The sequence below is a fragment of the Balaenoptera acutorostrata genome, chromosome 10 (assembly GCF_949987535.1).
Source record: "Balaenoptera acutorostrata chromosome 10, mBalAcu1.1, whole genome shotgun sequence".
Taxonomy (NCBI): Eukaryota; Metazoa; Chordata; class Mammalia; order Artiodactyla; family Balaenopteridae; genus Balaenoptera; species Balaenoptera acutorostrata.
In genome coordinates, this window is record NC_080073.1 from 63,586,857 (window position 1) to 63,601,542 (window position 14,686).

The 14,686-nt window shown below is 40.2% G+C and overlaps 1 protein-coding gene across 1 annotated transcript in view; it reads left to right on the forward strand.

Annotated features, from left to right (window-relative positions):
• Positions 1 to 14,686, forward strand: part of COL21A1 (collagen type XXI alpha 1 chain) — a 185,367-nt gene that overhangs the window by 80,859 nt on the left and 89,822 nt on the right. Inside the window, exon 10 of the mRNA XM_057555093.1 lies at positions 4,931 to 4,993. Coding sequence (XP_057411076.1) covers positions 4,931 to 4,993 — 63 coding nt within the window. The remainder of the gene's footprint in view (positions 1 to 4,930; positions 4,994 to 14,686) is intronic.

Sequence of the window (14,686 nt, forward strand, 5' to 3'; positions counted from 1 at the left end):
CTCTTTCCCCTGGAGGTGGTTCCTTATTCACATCAGGGACCTGCAAGTGAAAAACAGAATCCCTAGCAACACCCTGAATTGTTCTTCCTTTAGAGAATTTCTGGCCTGGGAAATTGATGGAGTTTTAATTAGTTCAACGGAATCAGAACTAAAACAGATGAATCGATTTTACTATAGATCCAACTGAGACGTATTGGCTGTTTTTGTGAGATGCTCTTTGGAAAGTTTTACAGATTTCCATCAAGCAGACCTACCTGTGCAGGAGAATCTAGTCTTCCCATTAGCCAGAAATCGGGTTCTTGGAGCTGAGAGTTTGGTTATAAAACTGAAACAGAGGAGAAATTTGTGTGTGGATAGGTGGGTAAGTGCTTATTCTAAGATAAAGTCGGTCATCTGCTTCAAGTTCTCTCAATTTCCAACAAATATGACATGCCTATTGCAAAACCAGGTTAAATTAACTATGGTATCCCATACTTGGACTTTTCATGGCATTATAACTCTTCAGTATTCATAGAAAAATATATTTGTCACGGGGCTGTGAGCCCCTGTATGAGGCTGGCTTATTTATTCTGTGTCCTTAATGTCAAAGGGAGTGATTAAATTAATGACTCTCTGGGAATGATTTTTATATGCAAACACTTCACAATGAAGGTTAATACAAACTAAATTCTCCTTTGGAATTCCACTGTCTAGCACAGTGCTTAATAATAATGTTTTTTTTTATTTAACATTGAAAAAATAAGATTCACCCCTCCTCCTGATTAACCTATGTGGAATGCCTTTGTTCTATGAGAAAGATCCAGGCAATTCCCAATTTACAAACAGCTCCCTTCCAAAAGACCTATCCATGCAAATGGCAGCTTCTTCTCCCACTTCATAGCTGGAGGAACATTTATGGGGACAAACTCCCCACATTTGATCTAATCTTAAATGTTAGATCTATGAGTGCAGAAGTGGAAAGAAAGCATTTTTTCCCCCTTTTTTAGGAAGGAGCAATTTTTTAATAACTTATTTTCTCTGAAATACCATTCTTTCTACAACTGTATTGATGCCCTTTGTTTCACCCTGATAATTCTTCTGATTAGAGACTCCTTTGGCTTATCAAAGTAGCCTCTGTCTAAAATACAAAAGCATTTGGGAAATTTCAGGAGCCACTGGGCATTCACATTTTTATGTTAATTTTCCCAGACCAAGTGGATTCCTTCTAGCTGAAGAGAATGTTTGAGTTTTGAGGGAGGGAAGAGGTTGGTTTTCGAGAAAGGAATAGGTCTTAGGTCAGATACTTTTGTGGAGGCCAGTAGTTAGTCTGAAGGCACAAGGGTTTTGAGAAGAGAGCTTGGAAACATGGGATTTGGACCTAGGAGACATTTGTTTTAGATGAGCAACTTAAAATATTAGCTTACTTTTGCAAGCATTACTGTTTCTCACTTTAATTATTCATATTTGCACACTTGCAAGGCCATGTGCAGGGATGTTTTAACTTAGTCCATGATGTTTCCATTCCTGTCAGCAACTCAGAAATCCTGTGGCACAAAATCAATTCATCATAAGTAAGAACTGCTTTTCAGCTGAATACTTATTTTTTAAAATTGCAAATGTTTGAACTAAATTAGAAGAAAGCAGATTGAGAATTTAGTCACAGTTATATAATTATAGGTCATATGTCTAATTTGATGTATTTGGAAAATTTTTTCCATGTTAAATTTTCTAGCTCTCCCTGGGTTGGGTTCTGATCAGTGTATGCATTTTGATTTGGGCAGAGAGAGCAGTGTTTAGGAGCATGGAATCTGGAGCTGAATTGGCTGAGTTCTCATCTCTACTGCTGCTTTGTGACCTTGGGCAAGTTACCTAACCTTCCTGGGTCTCAGTTTTCTTATATGTAAAATGGGAACAGTAAAAATTACCTGCTTCGTGGGGTTATTGTGAGGATTAAGTAATTTAATACATGTAAATCTCTTAGAGCAGTGCTTAGGATATAATAAACAGTCAGTAAAAGTTGGGTGTCAGATTTTATTACAGTAATAAAATTGAATTTTTATTCTAATTGGGCTTCTCTTCGAAAATCAGTTAGGGTTTTACTTTATTCTTCCAATTTTATGGAAGCCACGGCAAACCTACCCGAGTTTTTGCAAATAAACCAGTAAGACAATAGTCAAAATAACCAGTAAAACCTACCAGAAATAATAGAACCTGCAAAAGAGATTATTTTCCCTCTTGGGGCTGTTGACCTGTTCCTTAAGAAGTCACATTGGATTTATCTTGTGGGTGATTTTTTTCTCTTGGAAACTTAGTTTTGATTCATTTAAAATATTATTGTTAAGTATATTTTGTACTTTTATGCAGCATAAAAACACAAATCCCGTTTCTTCTCATGCCAAAACTTTATTTCAGCCTCATCATCGTAGAAGTTAAAGCCTCTCAGATCCTTTTGATGTCCTAGATTTTGCTGATAATTAATATTCTGCAAGTAAAGAGGTCATTAACAGGAGGTTGGATCTGATTGGAAATAGTCAACAAATAGTTATTGAACTTCTACTTGGTACCCAGCATTGTCCAAAAAAGGAGAAAATATTGACCATGTTTTCAAGGAGTCTCAATCCAAATGATAAATGAAGACCCATCAAGGGAAAATTTTGAGAAAACTCTTGTTATGAATAAATGATCAGTGATATGGGAGCTGCTGTAGCATTTCAGTAGATAAAGACATCAGGAGAAAATACAGTAACAAGGAAGGTGCAGTGATTGGAAATTTTGTTATATTAACTCAAATGCAAAAGGAAGAGTCTTCCCAGGAGAAAAAAAAAGATCGAATCTGTTGAAAGGCAGTGAGGCCAATCTGAACATGTTTAAAGAGAGATGGCAGGGAGGCCAGAAATTAGTGTGGAACCTCTCAAAATAAGAAGAAAAAAATCTAACACCCTAGAGAACAGGAATGCTGCTCCCTTAATGTCTGGCTGACACTGGGTGCCTTTGGATTAGAATTACAAATTGTACCTCTTCAGCAAGAAATTACATGTTCCTGCGTTATTTTTCTCCCTGGATTTACAGCTATTCTTTTTCTATCTCTTTTAAAAATGGCATTTCCCTTCTTCTCAGCCTTTCCACAGGCTAAACCTCTTGGGCAATCGTAGGTGAAAAACCCATCCTTTCTTCATTGGTTCCTTGATAGAGTTCACACAGTTCTTTCCATTTTTCCTGTTATGTTTCAGGAACAAACCTCCCTCGCCAGTAGCCTGAAGTAGAATTTCAGATCAGCATATTTGGCTCTGTGCAAATACCCTTAGCACTGGTGTTCAGTTAATGTATAATCACTGTGGTACGTGTGAATGATTTCTTGATGTAGATATGAAGCACTGTTGAATTGAAATCAGTTGTCTGTCTGTAGTAGTTTACCAATACTGATGGCCGAGACATGATGTTTTTTGGGGAAATAACCCATGTGGACCTCATGGACTCCATAATACATGGATATGATATTATTATTATTTTTATTGTTACTACTACTATTATTATTATTTTGGCTACACCCCACAGCTTGTGGGATCTTAGTTCCCCGACCAGGGATCGAACCTGCACCCTCGGCAGTGAAAGCACAGAATCCTAACCACTGGACCACCAGGGAATTCCCTCATATTATTTTTTGAAGTATTTCTTAGAATTAAATGATAAAACACCCTCACTTCACAAAAAATGTTGCTTTCATTGCCTTTTTTCATGGGTGGTGACCATCTGACTGATCAGTACTGACCGTTGGGCCTGGGCTCATTGCCAGGCTGTATGGAATAATGTGCCTTGAAGGTCTCTGGTTTGTGAGGGCAAAGGTCCTTTTTTAGGTGTGAAATGTACTCAGGGACTCTGGGGGTTGTGCAGAGTTCTTTGGCTTGGGCCTCGCTTTCATGAAAATATTCAAATCTAGAAGTTTATCATTATGTTAAAATGAGATTATAAATGTAGGCAGAGACACACTGACTGGACTAAAAGAAATAACTGTTGTGCAGCTGTAAACTTGAGTCCCACATGGAAGATCACATAGCCTATGGGCTGTTTTTTTTAAAAAATCCTTTTTTTTTAAGGTAGAGATTCTTGTTTTTTATTGAAGTATAGCTGATTTATAATTTTGTGTTAATTACTGCTGTACAGCAAACTGATTCAATTAAACATATATATATACATACACACACATATATATACACATTCTTACTCATATTCTTTTCCATTATGGTTTATTACAAGATATTGAATATAGTTCCCTGTGCTATACAGTAGGACCTTGTTGTTTATCCATTCTATATCTAATAGTTTGCATCTGCTAATTCCAAACTCCCAATCCATCCCTCCCCCACCCCCTTTCCCCTTGTCAACCACAAGTCTGTCCTCTATCTATATCTGTGAGTTTGTTTCTGTTTCATAGATAAGTTCATTGGTGTCATATTTTAGATTCCACCTATAAGCGATATCATATTAAAAAATAATTATCAATTGAATTATTATATCATAGGTCATGGATATCTGTAGTGTAACATCTAGAATAGAATTAAATCTATAGATTTCTGAGTGAAATACTACTGTCGTTGAAACCATAGTTGTTCTGACATTGCACAGTTTGTTCAGAATTCTAAAAATGTCTCTTGCTGTAAATACTGATGTTTTACATCAGTGAAAAGTACTTCCCTTGTTATACCTGTTGTGCTCACAGAATTAAATCCCTGAAAGTTTTACATAATAAAAAGCCTTTAATTTTTAAGGTAGATATGATATCATTTTTCTAACCCTATTTTGGGATTTCCATCTTTGTTTGTTTATTTTTTGTTTGTTTGTTTTTCAATATACAAAAAGCTGCAAATAATGGAATTGGCTTTGAACCTTGATGGGCTCTGACTGAATCAGTGTGGTTGGTTGTTTTGGACTGAGAACTTTTTTTCCTCTCTAGGGTGACCCTGGACAGCCTGGGAACCCTGGATACCCTGGACAACCTGGTCAAGATGGTAAGCCTGTGAGTACTGAAAGCTTAGTCATCTCCAGTACTGGGATTATAGGGTCAATGTAACATTGCACTGGGCGAAATTCAACAGGCAGGGAAGACTTTACTCAAGACTATTGTAATAGGGGAGAGAGGCTTAACTCCACGCAGCTGAAACAGGGGGAGGGAGGGCTCCTGAGGGCTGGGTGAGCTGGGAGAAAAGTACTGGAGGACTTTGAGGGGAGATTGATCAATGGGATGAGCAAATGGAGTTATTCCTGAGCATGACAAATGTCTTCCTCAAGGTTAGGCCATCTGTGTTTGCTACTTGGCACCTGTCCAAGTTAGGGTCATCTCCTCTGTTTCCTTAATGGGTGTTGTGGTGCTGTTTCCTTAATGGTTCCATTTCAACGGGATGGCTCTCAGGTCCTGGAGAAAGACCTGGGTTGTAAAACTGGCAAGAAGCTTTTTAAAAGATTTACATCTCAAAGGGGCAGATAAAGAATTTACGATTGATTTTCAGTTTTCTAAAGTAAATGCTGTAGGAAAAGGGAGATCAGGGGTGTAGACTTGGGATGAAGGCCGCTAAAGTTTAGTCAAGCTGAGGGCCACGTTAAGGCTAGCTTGGTCAATGGAAGTAGTGTTCTAGTCTCCTTTTAGGTATCTTCACAACTGCATACATCTTTGCTACATTAAAAAATTGCCCAGTGAGTTCTCAATATCAATGAATATACGGGCTCAGAAATCCTTTGATTTTTTTCCCTTTGTGTCCTAAAGTGTTCAAGTTAAAAATCTTTCCAACGGTGGTGTTATTTTCCTAAGAATATATGCACTGGAGTATACTTATAATCTGACTTAAACAAATATCCTCTAAGGTTCAAGAGAATTTTAGGGATATTTATGAATTAAGGAAACAAAGTAAAACCACTTTAAAGCAACGTAGGCAAATTTTTACAGGTAAGTCAGCTTGTTTATCACAGTAAATAAACATGAGGTAATAGCTTTTGAATGTTAAATAATTGTCGCCAAAAAAAGGTATCTCCTGGGAGACTTTATCACAACATGTTAACTCTTTCCATGAAGCACGGGAAGGTTTATATACTGTGTGTCAATAATTTTCAAGGCACGAAAGAACCACAGGCCTCATGTTAAACCACCAACACCCCAACCATCAGGATAGAAGGGAGCTTGTTCAGTCCCTGAGAGAGGTTTGCTGACAAATTTAATACAAAAAATACAGCCAACTTTCGAAGTGACAGTGTGTTGGCGCCTTTCACACCCGTGTTGCATGGGAAAGGGGTTAAATATACATACAGGTGAGCCTCTCTGAGAGAGATGTCAAAGAAAGGAGTCTGAAGAGGTGACAAAGTGGTGGCCAGCTTGGAGCTGAGGAGCTGCCAGGAGATGGGGATGGTGCTGTTGAGCCGACTCAGTGGGATTCACTCCAAATGTGATGGATCCATGAGGGGGCCTGCAGAAAGGAAGTGACGTGGTCTGATTTACTATTTAGAAAGATAAATATGAATATTCTGTGGACAGCAGATTATATGTGTCAACTGAAAAAATGCACAACCTAAAAGTTGAGAATTATGTTTTATTTGGAGGACTTTCTGAGGACTTCAAGCCTGGAAGGCAGCCTCTCAGAGAGCTCTAAGGGACTGCTCTGAAGAGGTGAGGGAGGGGCCAGGATATATAGGGGTTTTTGCAACAAAGATCAGGGAGTCCAAACATCAAAAGATTACCATTAATTAAAGAAAACCAGACATCTCAAGTTAAGGGATTTAGTGCTTTTCTATGTATGGGAAAATGCAAGAGTCCAGGCTCATTGAAATCATTCCTTTGATATGCCCCTCAGCTATCTGGGGTCAGTGTCCTGTGTTTTCCCACCCTGAGTCTCCTCAGGGTACATCATTGGGGGTGGCTGCAGTGGCTGAGGGCTTGATGGTGGGCATCCTGTTTCTATCCTGAGTTCCTTCAGGGATTACAGTCTGGGTGGTTGTAATGTGACGGCTTGATGGCTGCAACATCCTTTGTTTACTGATAGGGCAGGTGGCATTTTTCATTCACATGGGGCAAGAGTGGGAGCAGGAGACCATGGAGGAGGTTATTTCAACATTCTGAGTGAGAAGTAAGGGTGGCCTGGATTAGGGCGATGTGCTGGAAGAGGGGAGAAGTGGTCAGAGTCTGGAGTATTTTTTAATGTGAAGCTGAGAAGAATCACTGTCAAGTTAGATGTGAGGCATGAGAGAAAGTGCCAAGGAAGCCTCAGAGGATCTTAGCTTGGGCAGCCGAGTGAATTGTGGTGCCATTTCCTGAGCTGGGCGACACTGGCAGAGATGTAAGTATTTTGGGGAGACATCGAGAATGCATTTGTGGATCTGCTGAAGGTGTCTCCTAGGATATTAGAAACAGGAATCTTGAGTCAGGAATGTGTTGGAGAATGAAAACACACAGTTAGGACTCTGTAGCATGTGGATGTATGTAAGCCTGCCAGAGCCGATGAGATCATTCAGGGAGTAAGTACAGATAACAGGAGAAGAGAAGGGGGCAGGGAGTTGAGCTTAGAGCTCTGTTACAGAGAAAAATAGGAGGAGGATCCAGCTGAGGAATTTGGGAAAGAATAGTCAGTGAAGTAGGAGGACCACAGGGAGGGTGTGGAATCCCAGAAGCCAAGTGCAGAATGCATTTGAAGAAGGGAGCCATTCATTGTGTCACTGCTGCCATGAGGTTGATAAAAATGAGCTCTGTGCCTAGACCATTGGATTTCCTTGATAGAGGTCATTAGGGACCTTGATAAATGGGGTTTCAGGGAAAAGCAGGATGAAACAATGGGTTCAAGAGAGACAGTGGGAGATAAAATGGTAACAGTGAACATAGATACTTCTGAGGGGTGTAACGGGGAACAGAGAACTGGAGCAGTAGCATGGGGAGAGTGTGGGATAAAGGGGTTTTTGAAACAATAGGAGATGTTAGAACATGTTTTTATGATGACGAAAATGAGGCAGAAGGGGAAAATTCGGTGATTTGGGAGATAAGGGATATTTACAGGAAGAAAATCCTTGGATAGGTAAGAGGGCATTGGTTCCAGTCACAAGAGGAAAACTGTGGCCTGGATAAGAGTCTAGGCAGTTAAAGCTTCAAATGGGGGTTAGAGGGCCAAGCCAAAAAGTACAGAAATTGTTAGGTGCAAGGATAAGAAGTTTATCATCAGATTGATTCTATTTGAGTTGAATGAAATGAATAGATTCCAAACCTAGCATCTCCCCCTTTTGCCTTTATCCTCAACTCCCATTATGTGCCAACACTTGCCTTGTCGTTTCTCTTATAACCCATCCCTTTCTTGCGATAACTGCAGGTGTCATGTGACCTTGGTGAATTCCCTCACTGCAACCCCTTCATCCCGCTGAAGATACTGCCTGAGGGCCTGGGGGAGTTCTGCCCTGATCATACTGAGGGGGATGGGTTTTATGAAGATGAGCCCTCTGCCTGGAGACCCCTTCCATGGGACATGCTCTCTCTGTTGTTGGCAGCTGCAGTGCTGTCTCAACTCCAAAGCAGAGACACTTCACATTTCGACTTGTCACCTGCTGGCCTCTGGTGATGACATGGAGCTCCCCTGACAGCACTGCCAAATTATTTAGGCTTTTGTCTTTCTAGTGGTGCAAAGTCCTAGGCAATATTGAGAGGTGAGTGCCTTCCACAGGCTATCAGCTCTAGTTTGCCCTTTTTGCCACGAATGAAGTACTGGAAATTAGTTATAATTAGCTTGATACAATAATCATGGATATTATACTCTGTGACTCTCATTTAAGCTATAGTAGGCTCATTGTCTCATCTCATTCAGTACATGCATATTTGTGTTTTTGTGTGTGTGTATGTATAGATATAGCTCTGTAGTATCTGACATTAGATGTTAGATGCTATTAGGTAATATCTGATGTTAGAGAAAGAAGAAACCTACTGTAGTAGACAGAATAATGTCCACATCCTAACTCCAAGCCCTGTGAATATGTATGGTACCTTACATGGCAAAAGGTACTTTGAGATGAAGACATTTTCTTGGTTAATCTGAGTGGCCCAGTGTCATCACAAGGGTTCTTATAAGAGGGAGGCAGGAGTATCAGTCAAAGAAGGAGGTGTGGTGGGTGATGGAAGCAGAGATCAGAGGGAGGCAGTAGTATCAGTCAGAGAAGGAGATGTGGTAGGTGATGGAAGCAGAGATGAGAGGGAAGCAGCTGCGAGCCAAGGAATGCAAGCAGCTTCTAGAAGCTGGGAAAGGGAAGGGACAGATTCTCCCCTGGAGCCTCTGGAAGGAATTCAACCTCCCAGTGACACCAAGAATTTAGCTCCCTAAGACCCATTATGAACTTCTGACCTCTGGAAACATAAGTATGTGCTGTGTTAAGCCACTCTGTTTGAGGTAATTTGTTACATCAGCAGTGGGCAACTGATACACTACCCCAATCCTGTTTACCTAAAGGAATGACTTTTCTCCTAAATATCTCCCCTTTCCCCTGTCTTTTTCCCTCTGCAGGAGATAAGAGGTTAGGTGACCAGGCAGGAAGAGAAAGTGAGCCTGGGAGCCAGAACAGCTGAGGGTCATTAGTGTGTGTCCAGGGCCAGTGCAGCAGGAGTGGGGCAGTGTGGGTGGGGCCTCTGGCTGGTGATTGAAGCCATCTGGCCAAGGAAACTTGGATGGAACAATTCTAAGGGAATTCTGCTTTGTTTGGATTTGGCTCTGTGCAACCCCCCTCAATCAGTAATTTGAATCTTTTTCACATGACCAGGCCAAGTCAACTGAAGCTTTAAATAGGAAATTATTCCACTCTGGAGAAATACTAATTTTCATAAGGAAAATGCCTTCAACCAAAATTAAAGAACTATTTTCAAATCCTTCCACTGCTTTCTAATTTCTCTATCAGTTAAATAACTTCTCTCAGCACAGTGTCTGAGCATATTACTATTTTACTATTTTATCATTATCAAAAAAGAGGCAGAGGAAATATTTATATATCCTGTTAGGTACTTCAGAGTAGTACAGCTATTAAAGGCACTGCACTGCTATGACACTGATTTTTTTTTTTTAAAGAAGGCCATTTATGGAAACATAATAGGACTATTTTATGATTTTGTAGAAGTTTGTATTTTTATGGTGCTCATTTCTTTCTGTTTTCTGTCGTCATTAATTACTCTTCATGAAGGAAAGTACTTCCCTGAACCCAAAGCCCCAGCTAGTTGTTGGAGAGATCTGGGGCTGTTTTGCCCTCTTCTTTGCTTTTGAAAGTTGGTTTGCTTTTATGGGCCTCAGTTTTTTCATCTGGAAAATAAGAAGGTTCTCTCCAATGCTGATTTTCTAAGATTTCATTAAAGTCATATTTGTTAAGAGAGAAAGGTGGGCTAGACCAAGCTTCAGCATTTTGGAGATGATTTTCCTTATTGGCCTTAAGAACTGACTCAGGAAGACTGACCATGCTGAAGACTGAAGACTGACTCATGTCTACTTCCAATAGACAAGAGTGCACTGGTCAACAGGTCAACCTCAGTGATGCAGTGCCCCCCTCCATCCCCACACCCATCAGCGTGCCCCTGGATGGTCCAGAGATGCCAGAAGGGGCCCGCTTTCTCTGTGGGATTAAACCTTGTAGAAGTGGTAGTCAGCACAGGTGGGGAATTTCAAAGTTACAGGGCCTTCTCAAACCACACATAGAGGGGTGGGGCAGGTACTTGAGATGAAGGTGTAAGGTAGGTGGGAGGAAGGAGGGGCCTCCTAGAGCCTTCAGGCCCTTGTGACCACTTGACTTTGGTTTCAATTGGAGTGAACTCAGGAGCCATGGGAGGGTATTGAATAAAGCTGTGATGTGACATAACTTATTTGTAAAAGAAATGACTCTGACTTCTGAGTTGAAAATAGATGTTAGGGCAATGAGGGCAAAAACAGGGAGATGAGGACAGGAGGCTCTTGAAATAATCCAGGAATGAGATGAAGGTGACTGGCGTCAGGATGGTAGGAGCGAGGGGAAGGGAATTGCCTACACTCTGGGGATATTTTCAAGTTAGAGCCCCCAGGATTTACTGATGTATCAGATGTGAGTTTGCAAGAGAGCAGTCAAGGGTGACTCCAGTGAGATGTGGTAGAGAAAATCGGGGAAGGGGAGTCAGGAGTTTGCCTTTGGATAGATCAGAATTTTATGTTAGATGTTCAAGTAGAAATTGTAAGTGGGTGATTGAGGATAGAAGTCTGGCATTCAGAGGGAGTTCTCTTTGTGAACTGTCCTTTCTTGTATTTTGCATCTCAATTAATGCACTTCTTATACATTAAGATAATGAATCTTTTGCTATAGATGTTGTCAATAGTTCTTCTCTTTATTTGGTTTACAAATTTGGTTTTAATTTTTAGAAAAGTAAAATTTCCCCACAATTAAATATTTTCTCTTGCTGTTTCTTCCAGTGTTCTTTTTTTGAGCATTCGATACTCTATGTTCATTGATTTAATATGATTTTCAAGAATTTTTGATTCTTGATTTCATTTTGGGAATTTATTTTGGCATTTGGGGTGACATGACGATCCAAAAAGCTCTGGTCAACTTGGAGAATGGCCATTCTAACAAACTGAAATTCAACCAGAATATTTGTCTGTGAGACAGTATTTAAATTTAACCTTGTCGAAAGAGGAATTAACATATGTAATGTGTGGCCTCAAAGGCTAATGCAATTTTTGGTCTTCTTAGTAATATGTGATGTATGTATTATGGAAGACTACAGTCCTGCTTTTGCAGTGTTGGATTTGGTTTGGGATACTACACTTTAGGAGTATGTAGGATCTGGAATTCATTCAGAAGAAGAGAGTAAACTCAGAAAACAGCCGGGTGGGGTGGGGGGGCGCAGTTACTGAGCTTCAGGTGTTATCCCAGCAAAGATGCTCTTCTCAAATTCTAAAATCCTCCAGAATGGTGGTAGAGAGAAGGAGGAAAGGGAGGAGAACTAGGCTTGCAGAGTAAGTTTGACGGGGGGTGGATAATTAGTAATAGAACAATAGGACCCAGCAGACAAGCTTCTTATGCTTTCCTCTTTTCAGACTCTGAATTGAACATGGTAGCAACTGTGGACTCAATCTTTTAAGAGCTGTGGGGGTTTGGGGGCCAAGTGCCATGAAGATGAAGGACCTGGAAAATGGGATACATTAGGATACAGGCCAAAGAAATGGCTATGATGTAGCTTGGAATAAAGAATAACAGGAAGTGGCCTCATTATGAAGTATATGAAACATCCTTCTAGAGAGAACAGTTTCCACCTGAACTCACTTCCCTTCAGTCTTGGTTCCTTACCAAAACTGCTTATGGTCTCCCTGTCCCCCGCTGCCATTAAACAACCCCCCCCCCCCCGCCACACACACCTTCTGAACGTCTCACTGATAGATTAAAATGTGGACCATTTGCATCCACTGCTTGGGCAGTTTATCTTCCTTTTTTCTAATAAAACGTTATTTAAAACTCATCTCTTCTATAAAGTTTTCCTAGACGAAGCTTAGTGGATTAGCTACTTCATTTTCCTTCAACACATCCCTTATGTAAATCTCATATATGGATCTTTCCATGTTTATGTCATGCGTCTCTTGATTACATTATATTTTATATAGGTAGTATATACAATAATAATAATATGTGCATAATCATTACATGTATATGAATGCTATCTGTATATTTAATTAAATTATTCAAGGAATTGTTTGGTGGCACATCTAGCACTTGTGATTTTAAAGGTCAATTCATGCCGACATTGTGTCTTTTTTTTTTTTTTTTAATTCTATTCTTGTCTGCTTACATTCTTTTTATTTATGTATGTATGTATGTATGTATGGCTTTGTTGGGTCTTCGTTTCTGTGTGAGGGCTTTCTCTAGTTGTGGCAAGCGGGGGCCACTCTTCATCGCGGTGCGGGGGCCACTTTTCATCGCGGTGCACGGGCCTCTCACTATCGCGGCCTCTCGTTGCCGAGCACAGGCTCCAGACGCGCAGGCTCAGTAATTGTGGCTCATGGGCCGAGTTGCTCCGCGGCATATGGGATCTTCCCAGACCAGGGCTCGAACCCGCGTCCCCTGCATTGGCAGGCAGATTCTCAACCACTGCGCCACCAGGGAAGCCCCATTGTGTCTTCTTTTGATTGTAATCTATATGAATGCAGGGCTGTTTCTACTATTATTTTTAGAGCCCTAGGTACTGGTGACTGGTTGGACTCAATATTTATATATTTGCTTATTTATCTATTATTTCATTCATCCACTCACATACTAGATATTTGTTGGGTGTTCTTCTAGGCTAAGGGAATATAGCAGTGAAGAAAACAGAAAAAATATCCTGCTGTTTTGAATATCACATTCCACTGGGGAGAGACAAGTAATAAATTCATAATTATAAAATAATAAATACGTAAATAATATCAGATGGTGGGAAATACTATGAAAAAGATAGGACAGCAAGAGAGGGAATGAGGTTTAGCTATTGGTCATCGTCCTTTGAACATAAGTCATAACTATAGAGATTTAGGGTGGGAAATAAGAATTACTAAGAAGGTATCAGTTACCTTAAAAAGCTGTGCATTCTCCTTTTGAAATAAGCTTAGTATAACTTTAAGTGTAACCTCACTCAGGGAATGAGGCAGTTTAGCTAAGTTTAATTGCATCTGTGAATCTAAGAACAGAACCGTATCTGCAGAGATTATTTGTCAAAGGCAGGCAATGTTTTCCTTTCATGTGCAAAGCTCAAGTCTGATTGTGTGACCCCCTGATTGAGTGGCTTGGATAGAGATCAAAGTCCTTCATCAGACCCACAATGCTGTGTGCATAGCCTCCATCCTCCCATTTTGGTCCTGTTTTGCAGGCTGCTTCCTCATGCTCTCTCTCTTCTTTCTTCTCCATGAATGTGTCTCATCCCGTCACACCGCAGGACACGTTGAAGGGCTCCCTCTGCTGCACTGTGCTTCCTTGACTGTTCCTTTGAGCCTGTGTCTTCTGGAAGCTTCCCCTGACTGCTACCCTTTGACCCTTATGGCATCACAGTTCTTCCTTAGATCTCAGCGCAGGTGATATTTTACAGATATTCATGTGATCTATTACTCAAGTAATTTGAGCAATCAGTTAAAGCCTATAAACTCCTTGACTCATAGTTGGGTTAGGTGACAAACAAACTAGTTTCTATAGTAGATATACCTGGAAAGACAGATTTATGAATATTCGTAGAATTTAGTTGTGTAGAGTTATAAACTCTGCCAATGCCTAGAGGAATCCACAGTGCACATTAAAAGCATACACTTAATTTTGGTTACCTAATTACCCTGGCTGGGTACATAAGAGCCTCTGTTGGAACTCTGGGAAACATTGAAGAAAATTATGTAATAGTATAAAATTTAAATCACCTTCTTATATTTTAAAAAGGAGAGTGACGTCCAAAGAGATTTCTCTAGATTTCATTCTCGTTTTTAAGTTTAGAATATTTAAAGGAAACCAACGACTCTATCCTCACTACTGAAACAAATCTGTACATTTAGATTGGCAGAATATTTTATGGTATGGTTAGAACTGGGCTCAGAAGAGATTGTGACCCTTGCACATTTGATGATTTTATTTTCTTAATTTCCTTTTCAAAGCTATACATCTTTCCTGGAGCATCGGAACTCTGAATCATGGAAGAAAGTAAATTGATTCTGTATTCTTCAACCCTACAATTTGGCAG